General features: G+C 41.0%; 1 protein-coding gene across 3 annotated transcripts in view; it reads left to right on the plus strand.

Annotated features, from left to right (window-relative positions):
- The window catches only part of MAGI3 (membrane associated guanylate kinase, WW and PDZ domain containing 3), a 237322-nt gene that overhangs the window by 203335 nt on the left and 14244 nt on the right, over nucleotides 1–19743 (plus strand). For all 3 annotated transcript variants that reach the window (XM_027610097.2, XM_027610105.2, XM_027610111.2), the window contains exons 13-16: nucleotides 1779–1870; nucleotides 4020–4212; nucleotides 6376–6564; nucleotides 12041–12226. In XM_027610097.2, coding sequence (XP_027465898.1) covers nucleotides 1779–1870; nucleotides 4020–4212; nucleotides 6376–6564; nucleotides 12041–12226 — 660 coding nt within the window. The remainder of the gene's footprint in view (nucleotides 1–1778; nucleotides 1871–4019; nucleotides 4213–6375; nucleotides 6565–12040; nucleotides 12227–19743) is intronic.

Consider the following 19743-nt stretch of genomic DNA (forward strand, 5'->3'; position numbering starts at 1 on the left):
AGTCCAAATAAGCCTCACAGGGATCCAAAGGAGGAGACGGTCAATTTTACCACTGGGGGTGGTAGGAAGTGTCAGATCCTGCTTCACGTAGGAAGTTAAGCCAGAACCACATCTTCAAAGACGAAGAGGTGTTTATGAGACAGAGAAAAAGGGAAGGAAAGCAGGAGTAACCTTTGCACATTGACCTTGCACGGCCCGAGTTCTACAAGTAGCCCAGTTCGGCTGGGTGCATTTGGCACAGGAAACCAGAGGGGAGAGCAGGGGCAGGCGAGGCCATTCTGAGGAAGCGGGAGTCCATCATAGAAAGGATGGAGAGCCTCGGAATGGTTTACAGGGATCATCTTGGACTTGCATTTCAGAGAGATTCTCCTGGCGGGAGTAAGAGGGATGGTGAATCAGAGGGTGTGCAGCCTGAGGAGGAAACCAGAGTAGACCGCTCAGAGGAGCCCAGCTGAGAGATGATGAGCAGAGAGCATGCAGAAGACAGAGATTCAGTTTTGTGCTAATTTACTTAAAATGATAAATCTCTTCCAAAGCAAAATTGCAGCTTACATAGGCTTAATTTTTTTAAATTAATTTGTTTCTGAGAAATAGATCTAAATCTACCTTGGAAACTGTGTACACAGGTGGAAATATTATGTATAATCGACTTCATAGTTATTTAACCAGTTCCAGATCTTTATCTTGGTAGGCCCAGGCCATATTCAGAAAGATGAAAACCAGATGCAAACACAGCAAAGCAGTAATTTAAATTAATAGAATTATAGGGAATCGCTTTCTTCTGACTTGCCATTGATAGCCTGATGTATTCTTAGTATTGGTAGAAACTACTCAGCCCCTTTAGGCGGCACCCATAAAGTGACTGAGTTGAGCTCCAGAGTCTTCTATCCCTAAAGTTCTATAATTCTAATAGGAATCATGTCTCAAAAGAGACTCCTTCTGAGGAACATTATCAAGATTTACCCTGTACGGTATCTCAGGTTTTATGTAGTTCCCCACCATCTTTCCAGCAAAGACTTCTTGCTTGTGAATAACATCAATATTTTCTTGAAGATCAAATTATTTTAGTTGTGAAGTAGGTTTTCCGGACTTAATATTCTGATGAATGCGACCTGCTCTTGGGGGACAGAATAGGGTGGGTGAAGAGCCTGGACCCTAGAAATCAAGTTGGCTCGAAATCTCAGCTCTGCCATTTACTTGCTGCCTGACACTGGGCCACTTACCGAGGCCTCAGTTTCCACAGCTAGAAAATGGGGCTGATGGTAGGTGTTAGCGATCATTTTCTTTTAAAATAATACCCGTTTGCAAAATTAGGCTAAGCAAATATGGAATGCTTTTCAAAAACAAAGGTATTAGTTTAGGAGTAGAATTAAGGCATTTTATGGGCTCTCTTTTCCTAGGATTTGTCCAACTGTTAATTGAGATAATTTGTACCTATCAAATGCCAAACTTAAATTGGATGATTCTGTATTTAATATCACAACATTGAATTGAAAGCATTAGGACTTAATGGCAGCATAATGGAAGCGGGGGTAAATGTTTCTGAGCAATCTCGATACAAAGTTTTGTTTAGAGCTGAAAACAAAGATTTAAGATTGAATGTAGTGGTATGTTCTTGTGTAAGTTTTCACCTACCAGAAAGTTCTGAGATTATAGTTTATTGAACTCTGTAATATTATCCTACTAAATAATTGCATTGTTTTATTGTAATCCTTTTTAAATAAATCAAAGTATTGTGTTTTACTTATTTATTTGTATATTTTTCTGGTTTTCCTTAGCACCAAACACCAAGGACTTGGATGTTTTTCTTCGGAAACAGGAGTCGGGGTTTGGCTTCCGGGTACTGGGAGGAGAGGGACCGGACCAGTCTGTAAGTTCACACACTTCGGAATTTGGCCATTCCTATGAACTTTTAGGTGGCTATTTGGTAGAATATGGTGGTTTTCTTTTTTTTTTTTCTAAGATTTTGTTTTCTCTGAGCATCTCATGAATGAGAGGAAGAACTGCATTTCTGTTAGTGTGATGGTCTCCCAGTTACCTAGGTGTGGCTGAGGCTAGAACTGAAGGCAAGAACTGAATATGTGCACTGTCAATTGGGCAGTAGTTAATTTCTGTCTTTCTCTATGTGCCTACAGCTTATTTTCAATTTTTATTTCCCTTTGCCTTTGTTAAATTTTAAGACCTTTGCCTTCTCTAAGAAAGAAGCATCCTGTTTAGCACCATTGGTCTGTCCTTTGAATGCTCCATAAACAGGTGGCATGAGCCTTTGCATATTATGTCAGTTACTCTTATTAATGGGTTGACATTTTCATGCTCAGTACTTTGCGTGCCATTTCATCTGCTGTACCTATGAAACTAGGAAAATAGAAAATAATTGATGTTTCTGTTCAGAAAGCATAAGGGTTATGTTTGTAAAGCATTTAAAATATAGAACTTCGTACACAATTCTCACATAAAGTTTAGAGAACAAATGTAATGGCTTCTATTTTTAAGTTTTGCCCTTAGTTTGAATGACAGAGAAGTAATGTACTTGTTAATCTCAGGAAACAAACTGAGGGTTGCTGGAGTGGTGGGGAGTGGGAGGGATTGGGTGGCTGGGTGATAGACATTGGGGAGGGTATGTGCTATGGTGAGCACTGTGAATTGTACAAGACTGATGAATCACGGATCTGTACTTCTGAAACAAATAATGCAATATATGTTAAGAAAAAAAAAAGAAGAAGATAGCAGGAGGGGAAGAATGAAGGGGAGTAAGTCGGAGGGGGAGATGAACCATTGAGACGATGGACTCTGAAAAACAAACTGAGGGTTCTAGAGGGGAGGGGGGTGGGGGGATGGGTTAGCCTGGTGATGGGTATTAAAGAGGGCACATTCTGCGTGGAGCACTGGGTGTTATGCACAAACAATGAATCATGGAACACTACATCAAAAACTAATGATGTAGGTGATTAACATAACAATAAAAATTATAAAAAAAAAGAATGTACTTGGTAGAGTTGGAGAACATATTTAAGTTTTTTCTGTGTGATATAAGAAAGACATTATCATCATCCTTGGAAGATAGGTGAGTAACAATAACCTTTTAAAATAAAATGACAGTCGTCTTTCTATTTCTGGATAGAACAGTTGATTTATGTATTATAAATATGTTCTAATTAGCCATATTGGCTATAGTTAAAACAATTATAAGAGACATATAAAGCTCAAGGCAGGTCAACTTATACAGGGCAAATATAAAATACCTTGATTGTTCTTGGTGGAAGACATGATTTTGTTTTAATGCTTCCTATTTTGTTGGTACATATAGTGGTGACTAAGACATTTTCAGAGTTTATCTCAAACAATTTGGGAGAAACTCTTCTCTTCAATGTCAGGTTTTAGCAGCTCTGAAACTAGCCCAAACATTCAGGATTCCCTAATTACAGGATTCTAATTGCCGGCAAATAAAATGAGCCAAATCTGTTTGCCTCGATGTAAGTGGACCTCAGGACACTCTGTTCCCCTGAGATACATCTGCTGCTTTGAGATTTAGGAACAAGAAATGTTTCTGGGTTGTATATACTGAATTTCCACTAGTAACCGTATGTAATGGGAGTTTCTTGAGAATTATCCCAGTTGCTGTGAACGGTGTGTAGAAAACCTTTGCTGATGCATTCAATACACTTTTTGTACTTTTTAGTAGTTACTCCACAGAACTGCATTTTCTGAATTTAATGTCTTTTGTTGTATTGCTTAGAAGTGATAGTGGCAGTTTTTAAGTTATTGAACAGCTTTGCATTTTCCACTTTATGTCTGCGCATCCCTGAAGATCCAGAAGGGATCATGTAGTGTGGTGATGTGAAGCGCCTTTTTAGAGAATGGTCACTTTCTAAGATACTACCTTTCTCAAGTGTTCATAGTTGAACTGCAAAATATGTTAGTTTGTGTAGTACTGGGTCAGGAAGCCTTTAACTTAGTTAAGGGTCGTAGTAGATCTTTGTTGACTGTAGAGACCAATCTACACTTTGTTTTCATATCAGATCTACATCGGGGCCATCATTCCTCTGGGCGCAGCAGAGAAAGATGGTCGGCTCCGTGCAGCTGACGAGCTGATGTGCATTGATGGGATTCCTGTGAAAGGGAAGTCTCACAAACAAGTCTTGGATCTCATGACAACGGCGGCTCGAAATGGCCACGTGCTATTAACTGTCAGAAGAAAGATCTTCTATGGTGGTATGTGAGCCTGTTCCTGCTTTATAGGTTAATCAAGAAACAAAGAGACTTAGTCCATTTTCTATATGGTTTTGCAGGTATTTTAGTATGTTTCCTAGGGTATCAGATAAGCCATTTGGTGTGATCCAGAGCCTCATCATGGAAGGCCATTTAAGGGCAAAAGGATCCAGAAATAATACTACTATTAAAGAGACAAAATTTAGGCCTCTGTATTAAGACTATATTCACGTATTGACAGATTTTGCCAAGGTGCTATTGTAGATGGGATTATTAAGTTAAATCTGTTTTCTTAAAAACAAATATAGTTTTTTAGTCATACCAAGAGATCCCTTGAGCTGAATATAAAAAAATTTTGGATCCTGATGAATTGCTAAGTATTCAAAGAGGCTCCCCTCAAATGTTTCTATTTGAGAATTTTTAATATAATGTCATTTAACATTAAAAAATAAAAACATTTATGAGTGCTTTACTCTGTCTCAGACATACTGATTCTTTTATTTAGTCTTTACAACACTAGGCTGTAAATACTGTCATTCAGTTTTACAGTTACCCACAGAATGGTTGAGAGACACATAACTGCTGAGTAGTAGGGCCAGGGATTAAAACGGGGAGTTTAATTGTAGAGCCCAGGATCTAAACCATTACATGAGGCTATGAATACATTTTTCTCATCAATAGCTTTGTGACTATTACATTGGAATTTTTAGAAGTGAATTCTCGCCACTTAAAGATTTTAAAAAGACAACCCTGTAGCACAAGAGTGTAAGCCTCATCGAGGTAGGGATATTTATGCATTTAGTTAACTGCTGTATCCCCCACACATAAAACACAGAATGGACACAATGAATGGACAGCACAGAATGGACATCAACGAATGTTTGTTGACTTGATGAATACTTGCATTACTCTTAAAAATGAGGCACTGTGTTTTTGATTGCAACATCCAAAGGAAAGGCCTGCCTGTTTCCCTAAGTATCAGGCATTTAGAGACTCATACAGATTTTAATGCAGTGTTGTGTTGGAGTCAGAACATAACCACATGCAGTAAAAACTGTGCTGTTGTACAACCAGAGGCTGGCTCTCTCCTGGAAAGCATCATGAAGAAGTTTTGTAGTAGTTTGATATTATTGGAGGCATTTAGCTAATTCATTATAACCACGCGTTATACAAAAACAAAACAAAACCTTTATTTTTCATTAATGATTGGATGTTGGGCAGCATTTTGTTGAAATTCAAAAACATAATCTCAGAATCATGTAGATTTTGAGCCAAAAGAGCACTTAGAAGTGGGTATTCCTCAAGGGCAGTATATTTTGTTAATGATGGCTCGGATCAAATTATGGCCCAAAATTTGCCTGTTTTTTTTTTTTTAATCAGGACTAACTTGTGTTATTCTTTCTTGAATTCTGATGTCATACTTGACTAAGAAAATAAGGTATAAGTTAATTCTCCATTTGCTGGGGATTCCTATGACCTATTCTATGCCTAGGAGAATTGGCTGTTCATGTGGACAGCTTGTCATATGCTGGATGGGGTAGGCGGAGGACTGCTGATGGTTAGCGCATCTGGTATCATCAATCAAGAAGACTGCAGCTGTAAAACACATTCTGTTAGACAAATCCTGTGTTGACAGCTAACTTCTCAACCAGTGAGGGGCAGCACCTCTGCCCTGGTGCAGTGACCCCAGCATCACATTATTCAGTTTTATTATATATATATTGTATATATATGCTATATACAATATATATATAACATTCGTCCTGCACTAAGTTATATTTAATGTTGATTTTAAAAGGAAGTGTACCGGGTCAGTTTTCATTACCAACTTTTATTAAAATTACTGGTCAGAATCCTCCTGGAATTAAGACAATTTCAAGAATTGGTTTACCATGAACTTTCACGGAAGCTTCGAAAAGCTTCCTTTAAAATGAGAGGACATCATTCTTCCGGTTATACACTGGCAGAGTATTGAAGATGTCAGACACACTGATGCAGCCTATAGCTGCACCCGATGATGTCCAGAGCTCACGTGGGGGGATTGCTTCTCTAGGCTATAGGTTATTCGAATCTACATTTTCCTGTGAGAGGCTTAGCGCAGAAACACTTTAGTTAACAAAAGTTATGATGTTCCAGAAATATCAGAATTGGTCATGTTTATTATAGAGAAACAACCTGAGGATGACAGCTCTCAAGCCTTCCTTTCAACACAGAATGGCTCGCCCCGCCTGAACCGAGCAGAGGTCCCAGCCAGGCCTGCTCCGCAGGAGGCCTATGATGTAGTCTTGCACCGAAAGGAAAATGAAGGATTTGGATTTGTCATCCTCACCTCCAAAAACAAACCACCTCCAGGAGGTAAGGGCTGCTGAATCCTACTGTCCCTGCAATTTCAGTTTTCTGAGTCTCCCAATGGGCTTCGTGAAACTAATTAGGGAATTATGTATAAATTGCCTTAGAGACTTATCTTTTTAAGAATGATGAATATTTTCTTTATTTTCAAAACCAGGTAGTCTGAATCTGAACTTCCAAGCCTCAGGTTTAGCTATCATCTCAGATTCCATAACATCAGTCTTAGTGGCTCCATTTGCGCACCCAGATTATACCGTGGCCGGATATGGGGGGCGTGCCCTATGAGATTCAGCAAAAGCACAATGCTGAGTTTTTTCAAATAAGGAGGCATACGTTTTTGGTTTTTTTTTTAATTAAGAGAAACTGTGTATGCAGAAATGAATTAAATGCTAGAAGTAGTTGAGAAGAAGCAAAACAGATTAATAGAAAAATCTTGACCCAAATATGCCTTAAATAGTCCTTTTGTGTTGTTTAATCATAATTGCCACATTCCAGCTATAAAGGAACCTTCTTGAATGACAAGAGGTATTTTTATCTTTTATAGATGCGTCATTGAAAGGTAAAAATTTTGTCAGAATCTTAAGCATTAATCTAAATATCCTGAATCCAGTTTAACAGAATACTGTCACCTGGGAAGGATGAGTATATATATTAATTCCTTCAACAAAGGAGGACTTACCTCTAGTCTGTTCAGGGCTGTTACAGTCCAGCAAATTAAATATTTGTCTTGCCTTTATATTTCTAAGAAATAATCATCTTTAAATATAATTGTAAGATCCAAATGAATATAAGATGAGAACCAGAAAATTGAGATTGATCTATCATACTTGTCTGGTGACTTTATTTTTCCAAGTCAAATGGTAAACATCTTTGACCACAGGAAAATGTGCGCTTGCCTTTGCTGGTGGATTTGATTATATCCCGAGTAGTGAGATCCTCTTAGACTAGAGGGTCACTAAAATCTTAGAAAAAGAAGAAAACCCTTGCAGGAGTGTCGGAAGCCAAGCCAATTTGCAAAAATCTTGCTAAAATTAATGCAAGTGTGTGAAGGAAGAAGATTCTGTGACATGGATGAGTTATTACTATAGTATCAGGTCACTGCTCACGGATACTAGTTTCCATTTTCCAAAAGCAGTTGCTATGGTAACACTTGGAACTGGAACTGTCACTGATGCTCTGAGGATGATTATGTGGCCTGTGTTGGAAAAATGAAAGAAAGCAGATTTTTGGTGGATTTTGTATTAAAGCTTTGGAAATCAGTATTTCCCAAACCAAGTAACCATTTTAGATAACCGTATCTTTATTCTCATGCCATCCAGTAATCCCATGCATTCAGATTAACAAAAACAGTGCAAGATTATTACTCAGTGTGAGAGATGCTAGCCGCTTTTTATACTAAAGAGACTCCTTTTCTAGGACTGCTGAAATTAGGGGAGAGTCTAGGGCCTACCATAAAACAAAGCAGTGTAGAGGAATTCAGTAAAATAAGTTGCATTACTTATATAGGTTTAACCTTTTTATATTATTCGTTTATATTTGAAATGTATGTTGCATCTTAATGTGTATTAAGTATATTCTTTTTGTGTTTGTCTATATTTAAATTTTTCAAATATTTTTATATTTACTCACTTTAATTGTTTCTTACTATTTTGATGGTTTTGTGTACCATAGATGCTGAATCTCTGTGTAAGATAGTGTCATTAGCTGTTGGGCTCTGTAATCAGACAAACTCAGATTCAAGCTCTGCTTACGTCTTTTAATAGCTGTCTGATCTTGGGCAAATTACTTACCCTCCAAGAGTTCCAATTTCCTCTGTAAGATGAGGATGATGATAACACCTCCTGTCTCATACGAGTCTGAGGATTAAAGGAGATCATGCATGTGAGCCCTTAGCCTGGACCTTCAATAAATGTTAGCTGCTGGTGCTTGTTGGAGCTTCTGCTGCTATCACCATCGTGTTATTTATAAAATTGTTTGGCACTGTCTCTTGCTTTTTTTTCTCTTTAAGAAACTTTAAAAAGTTTATCAATACTTGAGTAACGAGATGGGAAAGAAAGCCCAAGTAAAATGTAAGATCGAGGCAGCAGTTCATGTGTAGCAGGAAATGAGTGTTTGCAGCTCATTAATTATCACCCTGAATGGTAAATTAGGCTTCGGGTGCCCGTGAATTCTATATCAAGTACTTGAGTTTTTCAGTCATTGGTGCAAACCCAGAATTGGTCATTCCACTGAAATGCTAGTTGATAATCTCATGGAATGCTGAGCCCTGCAAGCCTTCTTCTTGGGATCCCATGCGTCTCGTCTAGATAAAAGGAGGGCCCTGGGGGGCTTGGATGAGGAGCTTTCACTCCCGAAGACTGAGCAGTCCTGCACACTGCATTACACAGAAGGTGTGCTTTAGACAAGAGTTAGCACTGGTGAAAAGGCAGGAAAGCTCTCAGAATAGATCATTCTTTATAGACCTTGTCTTGGTGTAGATTGGTACTCTGTTCAGGATAGATTCTTTCTTTCTTCTGATTAAATGTATTTTCTGGTGACATCTGTCCCAAGCAGAGTTCCCGGCAGCATCTCTGACACCAGTCATGAAATTCTGAGATTCTCGGGGCGCCTGGGCGGCTCAGTCTGTTAAGCATCTGCCTTCAGCTCAGGTCATGATCCCAGGGTCCTGGGATCGAGCCCCACATCGGGCTCCCTGCTCAGTGGGGAATCGGCTTCTTCCTCTCCCCCCTCACCCTCCTTGTACTCTCTCTCTCTTTCTCTCTGACAAATAAATAAATAAATAAAATCTTTTAAGAAAAGAAAGAAAGAAGGAAGGAAATTCTGAGATTCTCTGTGGTTGACTTTTTCAAAGATCAGCGATCTGGTCCAGCACCCTTACTGCCCTAGCCCCAGCTTGTGCAAGTACTCAGTGAACAGAGTACCTAGAAAAGACCTCTATTTAGGATGAAAAGGGCTTGGCTAGTTTTTGCTTTGCTAGTGCTTCAGAGGTTTTAGTGTTTCTTTTCTTTAGCATATACTTTTCAGTTCTGGTTGCAAAGGATTCTTTGAGAGGGGACATTTCCAGTTACTGTCCTTTCTTTTCCCGAAAGAAATGTTTTAAGAGCACTGAAGTGACCTCAACAGCTGGACAAGCCAGGCTGGGAGAAGATTTAGGCCAAAGATGAATGAAGACGGATAAACTGGTTTTATGGCAAACGCCTGTGGACTTTGTAAACCAACAAAAGCAAGGCAGGACTTCAGACTTTTCCCTAGCTATGTGTACTCTACAGGGTTACCTTGAAAACTTGCCAGTCCGTTCAAAAGTTATCCTTCTACTGGTCTCTTTGCTGTTTTTAACTGTTTTGATAATACAGCTGTCAATGCCGAGACTATGATAATCTGACTACTTTTACCTTCCTTCACCCAGACAACTAACCCTTCGGGAAGTTATGTCCCAAGATTTGCTGATTCCTTTTGAGCCCATTGCTCACATGATGAGAAAGGAACCACCGAGACGTCAGAGATTCATTTTGTTTGATGCTTTCCCAAGTCTGAACAAACCCTTTTCAGCGTGCCAAGGGGCTGAATGATTTTCTTCTCAGGGCAACTAGAATAACAGCATGTACCAGCAGATCTTTTCTAAGAAGGAGAATAACTAAGGTATTGAGGTAGAAGGTCACCACAGGGCCACTGTCTGGTTCAGCATATGTTCCTTTTTTTTTTTTTAAAGATTTTATTTATTTATTTGAGAGAGAGATAGCATGAGCAGGGAGGAGAGGGAGAGGTAGGCTCCACCACCCCCCCCCCCCCCGCCGCCCCTGCCAAGCAGGGAGCCCGATGCGGGGCTCGATCCCAGAGTGCCAGGATCATGACTTGAGCCAAAGGCAGACGCTTAACCGACTGAGCCACCCAGGCGCCCCTCAGCATATGCTTCTGACCTGCTGTCCTCTCTGCAAATTGCTCATACCGCCTGGCACAGGACATGGCCTGTACTGCTCAGGTGCTTTTCTAATTACTTTAAGGAAAATGGTATAATAAGTGCTTGATATAATTCAGAGCTAAAAGGCACTTGCTTCCAACATTGACTTCCTCTGTTTTAGGATAAAATCTCTCACTGTAGAATCTTAGAAGAGCCAGGGAATGGCCCTGTCTGTGGGGCTATAAATCACAGCCAAGAATAACTTCCAGTTCAAATGAAGGCCTATTAAAACATCCCTGACATATACCTACTATGACTCAGAAATACTAGTAAGGAACCCATTTTACTATGAAAATTAAACATAGAGTGCCATTTTAAATATTAATTATCCCTATTCGTTAACAGTCAATAGTCAGCAGAAGGCAAATGCCCGACAAGATTACTGATCCAGGTAAGGAAATTCTTAAGGAACATGGGAGGAACATTTCTTAATACAAATGCCCCTTATTCAAAGGGGTGAAAGATATTTTGACAAGATTTCCTGAGTGTCTGAGAACTCGTTTTAAGCCATAATAGCAAACAAAGTGTCTTCATAGTCTAGGAAAGCCTTCAGCATCATGAACCAGTAGAACTGTACGGTGTGTCTTTGCAAATGTCTTAGACTCTGCTTTGTGCATTCAGGGCAGGATTTTATCCCTGAACCAAATAATCTCAACGTTAAACATTTCATGTTCTGATTCCCCTTACCTTTCCCAATTTAAAAAAATCTAAAGGCACAAACAAAAGGAATTTTGCTACAGAACTAAGTAGGATTTAACAGTCAGTCATTTCACCATGCCTGGATTTCTGAGCAGTAACTTCTGAGTTCTAACCTTGAATTTGAACTGCATTTATTTACAAGACCCCCTGTGGGAGTAAATGCCCCTTCAGCAGAACCAAAGATGGTCTCATTGTGGCAGTTTCCGAAATAGTCAAAATAGGATGCAGCCTCAATGGCCAACAATAAGCGAGAAGCATCAGTTTCATGAGGGAGTATCATAAATATCAGGGAGGTCAGTAGCCTTCAAACAGGATTGTTAGGAAGGCAGTATAAAAATTGGAGAAAGGTTTATGATGAGTGGAAAACAGCACAGAGGTTTATGTGCTATGACTGCAGCTATGTAAGGAGTGTGTATGCATGTGGGCCCAGAGCGGACGACAGTATGGGGATAGTTATAATTGGATAAGATGTTCGCATGCGATACTTTTTTGCTCTACCTTTAAAGAATGTGTTTTGATGTTATGTTGAATTTTTATTTTTTTAAATTTTTTTTTTAAAGATTTTATTTATTTGACAAAGAGAGACAGTGACAGCAGGAACACAAGCAGGGGGAGCGGGAGAGGGAGAAGCAGGCTTCCTGCCGAGCAAGGAGCCCGATGGCGGGGCTCAATCCCAAGACACTGGGATCATGACCTGAGCCCAAGGCAGACGCTTAACGACTGAGCCACCCAGGCGCCGCATGATGTTGAATTTTTAAATGATGATAAATCCAATGCTAACGTATCTTAAATAAGGGAAAAACCTGGGTGTTTTCTTCCCCCTAGTTATTCCTCATAAAATTGGCCGAGTCATAGAGGGAAGCCCAGCAGATCGCTGTGGAAAACTGAAAATCGGAGATCACATCTCTGCGGTGAATGGGCAGTCCATTGTTGAACTGTCCCATGATAACATTGTTCAGCTGATCAAAGACGCTGGCGTCACCGTCACACTAACGGTCGTTGCTGAGGAAGGTAAGGAACCAGGCACCTCGCCTTGCACAAGCTCGTGTGAGCGGCACGAGTGGTGGCCCTTTCTCTGTGTGCTGGAGAAGCAAACACCCAGAAGGGAGAGAAATTGGTCATACTTCTCAGATCTTACTTTCTTAAAATAATGTGTTCAGTGTCTGCTTGCTTGAGTGAGAGGAAATCCTCTAAAGATTCAAAGATAGTAACTGTTGATACCAAGCCTTTCTTGTCAGAGCCGAGCCCAGGGCACCCCTCCCAGTGACCGGGGCTTTGTTCTGGGGAGCCGCTGTCTAAGTGGGGGGACGGGCAGTACGTAGGAATGGCCGGGAAATAGGGCATAAAATGCATCTAGTGTCTTGCCTTTTCGTCATTAAGGGTTTCTAATTAGGAATTTTGAATAGCACCCGTTCGGGCTCTTTGTTCATGAATTACAAGGTAAGGGTTACATAATGTGCCTCTCATTTTTCCCGAGTTTGCAAAACGGAGGAGGAGAAGCCCCAGAGAGTGGAATTATGCAGAGTCCGTCCATCTTACCTGTTAAAATCCCTTGTACTGTGATGTGTGCTCATGCCCCACGGTGCCCCGTGGCCCTCTAGTGTCGTCAGCGTTGGGGTCTTTTTGCTCTTGATTCTTCCATTCTTTGCTCTGCCCCTGTCTCCTCCGCTTGTTCATAGCGAAGGTAGTACGTGACTCTCCTGCTGTCCCAGCGCCCACAGGGGCATTTGCACCTGCGCGTGAGTGCCCCAGCCGCTCAGGGAGGCCTTTTCCAGTCCTCGGACCCGGTGACATCCCCGCCCCGGCCCATTTCCCTTTTCTCGTCCGGTCCACACTCTGCCCAGACTCTGTCCCAGACTCTGCTACTCCTTCCTCCTAAAATCCTCCTCCACAGAAGCCCGAGTGCTTTCCCACCCTCTGCACAGAAAGCGGTTTATGAGTTTGCTCCCAGCCACCTTTTACATCGAACTCCCAGGGTTCCTTCCGGAGCCACTCCCGAACGAGGCCTCTGCGGCCTCTGCGCCCACGGGCTGCCCCCCCGGCCCCTGCCCCATGAGCCCCGCCCGCACTCCGCCGCTCTGCAGTTCACTGAGCATTGCTCCTGCCTGACGGTCTCCCTGCCGAAATGCTCTTTTGAAGACAGAGAATATTATCAGTTGACTGTGATCTTAGTAGGCCATCAGTAAATATTTTTTGAATGAAGAAATGAGTTAAATGGATGAACGAACATTCATCCCCTCGATGAGGGGTTGAGGAGATGAATGAACAAAGGGACAAAGTAAAAGTCAGGAGACTTTCAGTTCTATGCCAGTACACAGCAGAAGCGTTAGAAACCCAATAGAAGAAGTGAGGCCTTTGACAGAGTTCAGGGACACTTATCAACTAGTTGGATAACCTGAAACAAGCCAGTTCATGTTTCTACCCTGCAGGTTTTTATCTATGGAATGGGGATGATAATGTCTATTTCAGGATCTCCGTGAAGATTACAGGTGAAAATGTACCCAGTCTGCATAAGTACCCTGAGGTGCTCATCTAATGGTAGCTGTGTCATTTCACCCCACCTTTGCATGGCTGACCCCCGCATCTAGGCCTCTGCCACAGCTCACCACCTAAGGAAAGAGTAGTCATATTTAGTGAGCACTTAACGATGTGGCAGGTGTTACCCCAAATGCTGGATATCTGTTCACTTATTTCATGCTCACACTAATCCTAGGCAGGCACTATTACTTTCCCATTCTGTAGATGAGGACACTGAGCCCCTGAGCAGTTAGAGAACTTGCCCACGGTCATAACACTCATGACAGAAACGGTGTAGGAGTCCGCAGACTAGCCCCAGGACCTGCGCTCGTGACAGCTATGCCTTCCCCAACCACAGTATCTAGAATAACCCTGCCCGCCCTGGTGCTCTCACAGCCCGCCCCGCTTGACTTTGCTTCCTTGCACCGATCTCTACCTGAGATGATGTAAGCTGTGGTTTATTGCCCTCTCCCCCTGCCAGAATGTAGAGTCACAAGATTCCTGAAACTAGAGGTCTTGTCATGTTCAGTGCTGAATCCCAAGGGCCTAAAACAATGTCAGGCATGTAGTAAGTGCTCAATAAAAAAGTTCTTGAAGGACCGTTGTTACTTAATGTGATTTGGGTCAGGTTTCTTTGTCTCCATTTCTTCACTGTGATTTCTTTACTACGATCTCCAGAGCCTGCTTTTTATTCTTAAATTTGTTCTGTGACCCACAAAGAAAAGCTGCATCGGCATCCCAGGAGATCACATTTTAGGTCTGTTTGGAGAATGAGGTCTTACACTTACATCAGCATGCCTGGCGTACAGCAGCGAGAGAAGCTTCCCGAAGTAGTGGGCCTAGCAGTCCTGGGGCTCAGTGTTTCTCTAACCATGTGTCGAAAGGACCAGTGACTTTTCCAGTCCACCACAGCCAGCATTTTTGTAAAATACATAAAAGTTAAATGAAAAATAAAAACGAAGACATAAAATCATTCTGTCAAGTTATTAGAAAATGTTCTAAATGCTTACTCTCAATATCTATAGACATCTTACTGCTGACTGACCCAAGAACCACACACTCAGTAGCCCTGGGATAGAGGGTTTGGTAATAGAATTAGAATTTTTTTTTTTTTTTTTTTTTGCCAAAATTTCCTTTTATCATTGATGGTATTTTCTCTGAGAGGTTATCCAAAATTGCTCAGGCATTTTTCTTAGAGGAAAAATGAATTTTGACACTATGGTCCAAATACTTCTGGACGTACTCAAGATTTTCTATATAGTGCCAATCAGTGTTTAGGAAAAATAGAACAGTGGAAGGAAACCCCATAGCAGTACATGCCTTAAAGTCTAGTTCAGGGACACCTGGGTAGCTCAGTCGGTTAAGCATCTGCCTTTGGTTCAAGTCATGATCCCAGGGTCCCTGGATCGAGCCCCATGTCGGGCTCCCTGCTCAGCAGGGGAATCTGCTTTTCTCTCTCCCTCTGCCCCTGCTCATGTGCTCTCACTCTCGCTCACTCTGTCTCTCAAATAAATAAAATCTTAAAAAAAATAAAAATAAAAAATAAAGTATTTCATATGTAGGCACAGCCTGTTAAAATGCAATCACATTTGACACGTAAAAATCACATTTCAGCATTACACCTTATTTTATTGTATACTCAAGTGTTATTAAACTATGAAAACATTCAGAATCTCTTCTTTTTCTTGGGAAAAAAGTCGAAAGTGTCTCTTCTGTCCATAAAAATCCCATTTGTGGAGTTTGTAAGTCTTCCAAGTTTCTCATTGTATTCGGTATGAAATCTATCAACTGCACTGAAGAGTCAAATGAATATTTATTGCCCTAGAGCTGTTTTCAGAAATCACACCTTCAGATCAGTCGGTATTTCCCCTCGGGTGCTCCTTCCCTACTGCCCAGAAGCCATTCACTGTTCGTAGATAAAAGACAGCTGGAAAAAGAAAAACCTGGTCCTTCCATTCTGTTTTCCCCTTTTACCAGATACTGTTGAATAGTTACGGTTTTTTGCACCAGGGAAGTGGTTAACCAAGTTCCCAAGCCAGACAACCAAGTGTCACGTCTGCTCTAACACTCCACCGGTCGGTGGCTCGAGGCTCCCAGCCTTGTCAGCAGCCCGGCCACCGTGCCGACCTATGTCCTGGAACGGGACGGAAATAGACCGTGCCTGGCTCTTCTTGCTGATCGTAAAGAAATCTTTACATCATACTGTTTTTCCACATTGATTTCTACTTTCGTGCCAGGGCCTGGTCATCCCATGTTTTTAGGGTTTTTTTTTTTTTTTTTAAGATTTTATTCATTTATTTGACAGAGAGAGAGACAGCGAGAGAGGGAACACAAGCAGTGGGAGTGGGAGAGGGAGAAGCAGGCTTCCCGCGGAGCAGGGAGCCCGGTGTGGGGCTCGATCCCAGGACCCTGGGACCATGACCTGAGCCGAAGGCAGACGCCTAACGACTGAGCCACCCAGGCGCCCCCATCCCATGTTTAAGAGTGACACAGGTCACCCTAGCTCCTGAGGACCGTGTTAGGACAGCTCTGATAGCGTTGCCACCAATTTTTGGCTTTGTTTTCCATTTATTTATCTGCTTGTTCCCTTTGTCTCTATTTTCCACTGTCATTTCTCTCCCTACTCCCACTGGCAACCATTCCAGTGTGTTGTGTGTGCCTCGGGTTATTTTTAAAATACATAATTGTGTGTGTGTTGACACTTATTTTTGAGTTACATAAATAGTATTGTGCTATAGATTTTATGTTGGTTTTCTTCTCCAAATTCTCAGAACCATATGTTTCTTTAATGTCACATTATTATTCCAGGATCCGATCCAGGGTCTTACAGGGCATTTATTTGTCACATCTTCTTTTTCCTGTGTGACATAGTAGCTCGTTGTGGTTTTGATTTTTGTTTCCCCGACGACTAGTGATGTTGAGCCTTTTCATGTGCTCTCGGCCATCAGTATATCTTCTGTAGAGAAATGTCTGTTCAGATATTTTCCTCACTTTTAATTGAGTTGTCTTTTTTTATTGTTGAATTGTAAGACTTCTTTGTATATTCTGATATTAGATCCTTAACAGATCTGTGCCTGCGAGTGTTTTCTCCCATTCGGCAGGTTGTCTTTCCGCTCTCTTGATATTGTCCTTTGATGCACAGAAGTTTAATGTTGATGATGTCCGATTAATCTACATTTTGTTTGGTTGCTTATGCTTTTGGTGTCATAGCACTAATTTTAAGATTTGGTGGAGGTTGCTGGAGGAACACAATCAATTGCTTTTAACAACTTGACAGTTTTTTCATAATGTATGTTTACAACATATTACCCACCCACTCCCCCCCCCAGACAGCCACATCATCACACGCCCTCCTGGCAGATGCTTAACCGACTGAGCTACCCAGGTGTCCCTGAACTAGACTTTAAAGCATGTACTGCTATGGGGTTTCCTTCCACTGTTCTATTTTTCCTAAACACCTGCATATACGTACTTTATAAATAGTGTGAGAATTTCTTGGAGTGAAGGTGGTTGATCAGAGCATATACATGTGCTTAATTTGACCAGGTGCAGTCCAACTGCCCCCCATAATTGCTGCACCTACCTTCCCAGCAGCAGAACATGGACAGTTCTATAGCTGCACGTGTCCGCCAGGGTGGGGCATGAGCCTACTTGCAGACTGGCCCAAGTGTGGGAAGTGTCCTCTCATTGGTGTTAAACTTGCATTTCTCTTATTACCCATGAATTTGAGCATCTCATCAGATGCTTGTTTTCTGGGGTTTTTTTCTTGTGGATTGCTTCTTCACATCCTTGACTCATTTTCTTGTGGGATTTCAGTCTTTTTTCTTGTTGATATTTAGAGATTCCTTGGGAATTTTGTAGGCAATAGTCCAGCTTAGTTTGAGAAAGTACAAAGAGCTTTTCCTGTCATCTGTATGTTAACTTCGACCATGGTGCCCTCCACTGTACAGAGATTCTTAATTGAGACGTGATCCCATTAGCCCATTTTTACCTATGACTTATGCTTTTGAAGTTTCATTTCAGAGAAGTTAACCTTCCCCACCCCATGTCACAGAGATTTTCTCTTATATCATCATCTATTCGATTTATAATTTTGCATTTAGTTCTTTAATGCATCTGGAGCCTCCCTTTTATATATAGTTTTAGGAAGAATAGCTTTATTTTTTTTATTCTCATACTGAGCAGGTTTTTCTGGCACAACCTATTAGATCACTTCTTTATCTCATTGATCCATGGAGCCACCGCTCGGGTCTCCTAGCTGCTCTGTTCTATTGATTCATCTTTTCTTGGGTTAATTTACATATATATTTCTTCACATAATATATTTTTAAAGTGTGTATGTGCATGTATATCTATCCACACACACTTTAAAAAAAAAAAACCTTTAACTTTGTGGTATATCCTAATATCTGTCTGTTCAGGAAAGTTTTTACCCACCCACCCCCCACACACCCTCCAAATTGACTAGAGATTCATAAAACTTTTCTGTATAAAATTTTAGAGCAAATTATTAAGTTCTTCCAAAAAAATCCAACTGCAATTTTTATTCAGATATTTTGAATATATATTAACTTTGGGAAAATGTATACCTTTAAATACTAAGTTGTAACACCTGGGAGCATGGGATGTCTCTCTAATTATTCAGATCATCTTTTGTGTCCTTTAGTAGAGTTTTAGAAAGTACTCTCATAGGGTTCTCATTTATTCTTGCAAAGGATGATTCACAATACATTATGATGTTTGTCACTATAGTTTATGGGATTTGTGTTTTTCCTCTGATAATATACTTTCTCTTAAATAATTACACACAGAAACTCCAGCAAAAGTTTAATTCTCATTGAAGGAGAGATATACTTAACCCATTGCTTTACTATGTGAAGAAATTTCAGATAAAACTGAGAGAGCATAGGCCTGTTTGGCATCTTGGGATATTTAACTTTGAGAAATAGAACGGTTCTTAACACAGAAATAAATTGGAGAAGCCATGTAGCATGGGTCAGAGGACTAAAACTGAAAAAAAAATATCAATGATAGAAAGTTTTATTTAACCTTGACGAGGACAAGGAAAGAACATGGACTGCAGCCAATCTGTGGTCCCAGATGCTGCATAAGTGGCATCTCATCCTCGGGGAAAGGTAGAGGAGAGGATGAAATTGGTCAGCTTCTTTTTCCTGTCCTGAAGTTAAACACCCACTGCGCTAGCCAAGCTAGTGGAGCCAAAAAATTACCTAAGTTGGAGTCCTACAAAGGTACAAGTATCCCCCGGGCATCTTGTTGATAGAAGTAACTTCTCCCATCAGTTTCCATTCCCTTAATAGTAGCCGTGAATTTGCAATGACAGACCAGAATTCAGCTATGTAACGGGCACTTAAGATTAGAGGCAGGGAACTTGGAATTGATGTACCCAGTGAGCAAAGGTGGAAGGACTTCTGGGAATTTCTGGTGGGGACAGGAATATAAACGTAAATGAGGTGTGATTCCTGCAATCAAGGAGTTCACGGTCGAGCAGGAGAAACAGGTGTTCTCCTGGCTTCACATCGGGCGGTAAATGCTGTGAAGACAGTGTGCTTACAGGGCCAGGTGAGATCTCACAGAGGTGATATTCTGAACAGGAGATGAAGTGGGAAGACACGAATGCCCAGGTGATGAGTCTGGGTAGTAGCTTATGAGCAATAAAAAGTTACCATAAGTTTTGAAGCAAGGCAGAGGCTTGTTTCAGTTGATATGCTAGGACTGGATTCCAGGAAGCGGGGAGTGCACATGGGTTTGGTAAGGAGATCAGCAAGGAGGAGCAACCTAAGTAGCTTGTCAAGCTAAATAGGAAAATAAAATTCATGATAGTAATTTAAAAGAGCAGCAAATTTCCAGGTCCCCTCCCCCCCCAAAAAAGTTCATACTCCACTCTTCCTAGAGCACTTGACTTGAAAGCATTGAACATTTTTGCTAAGTAAGGTCAGTATTTCAGAATATATACTTTAAGAGAAATATAGTCCCAAATAAGACTTTATCAT

This window comes from Zalophus californianus, chromosome 4 (assembly GCF_009762305.2).
Source record: "Zalophus californianus isolate mZalCal1 chromosome 4, mZalCal1.pri.v2, whole genome shotgun sequence".
In the NCBI taxonomy this organism is placed as follows: domain Eukaryota; kingdom Metazoa; phylum Chordata; class Mammalia; order Carnivora; family Otariidae; genus Zalophus; species Zalophus californianus.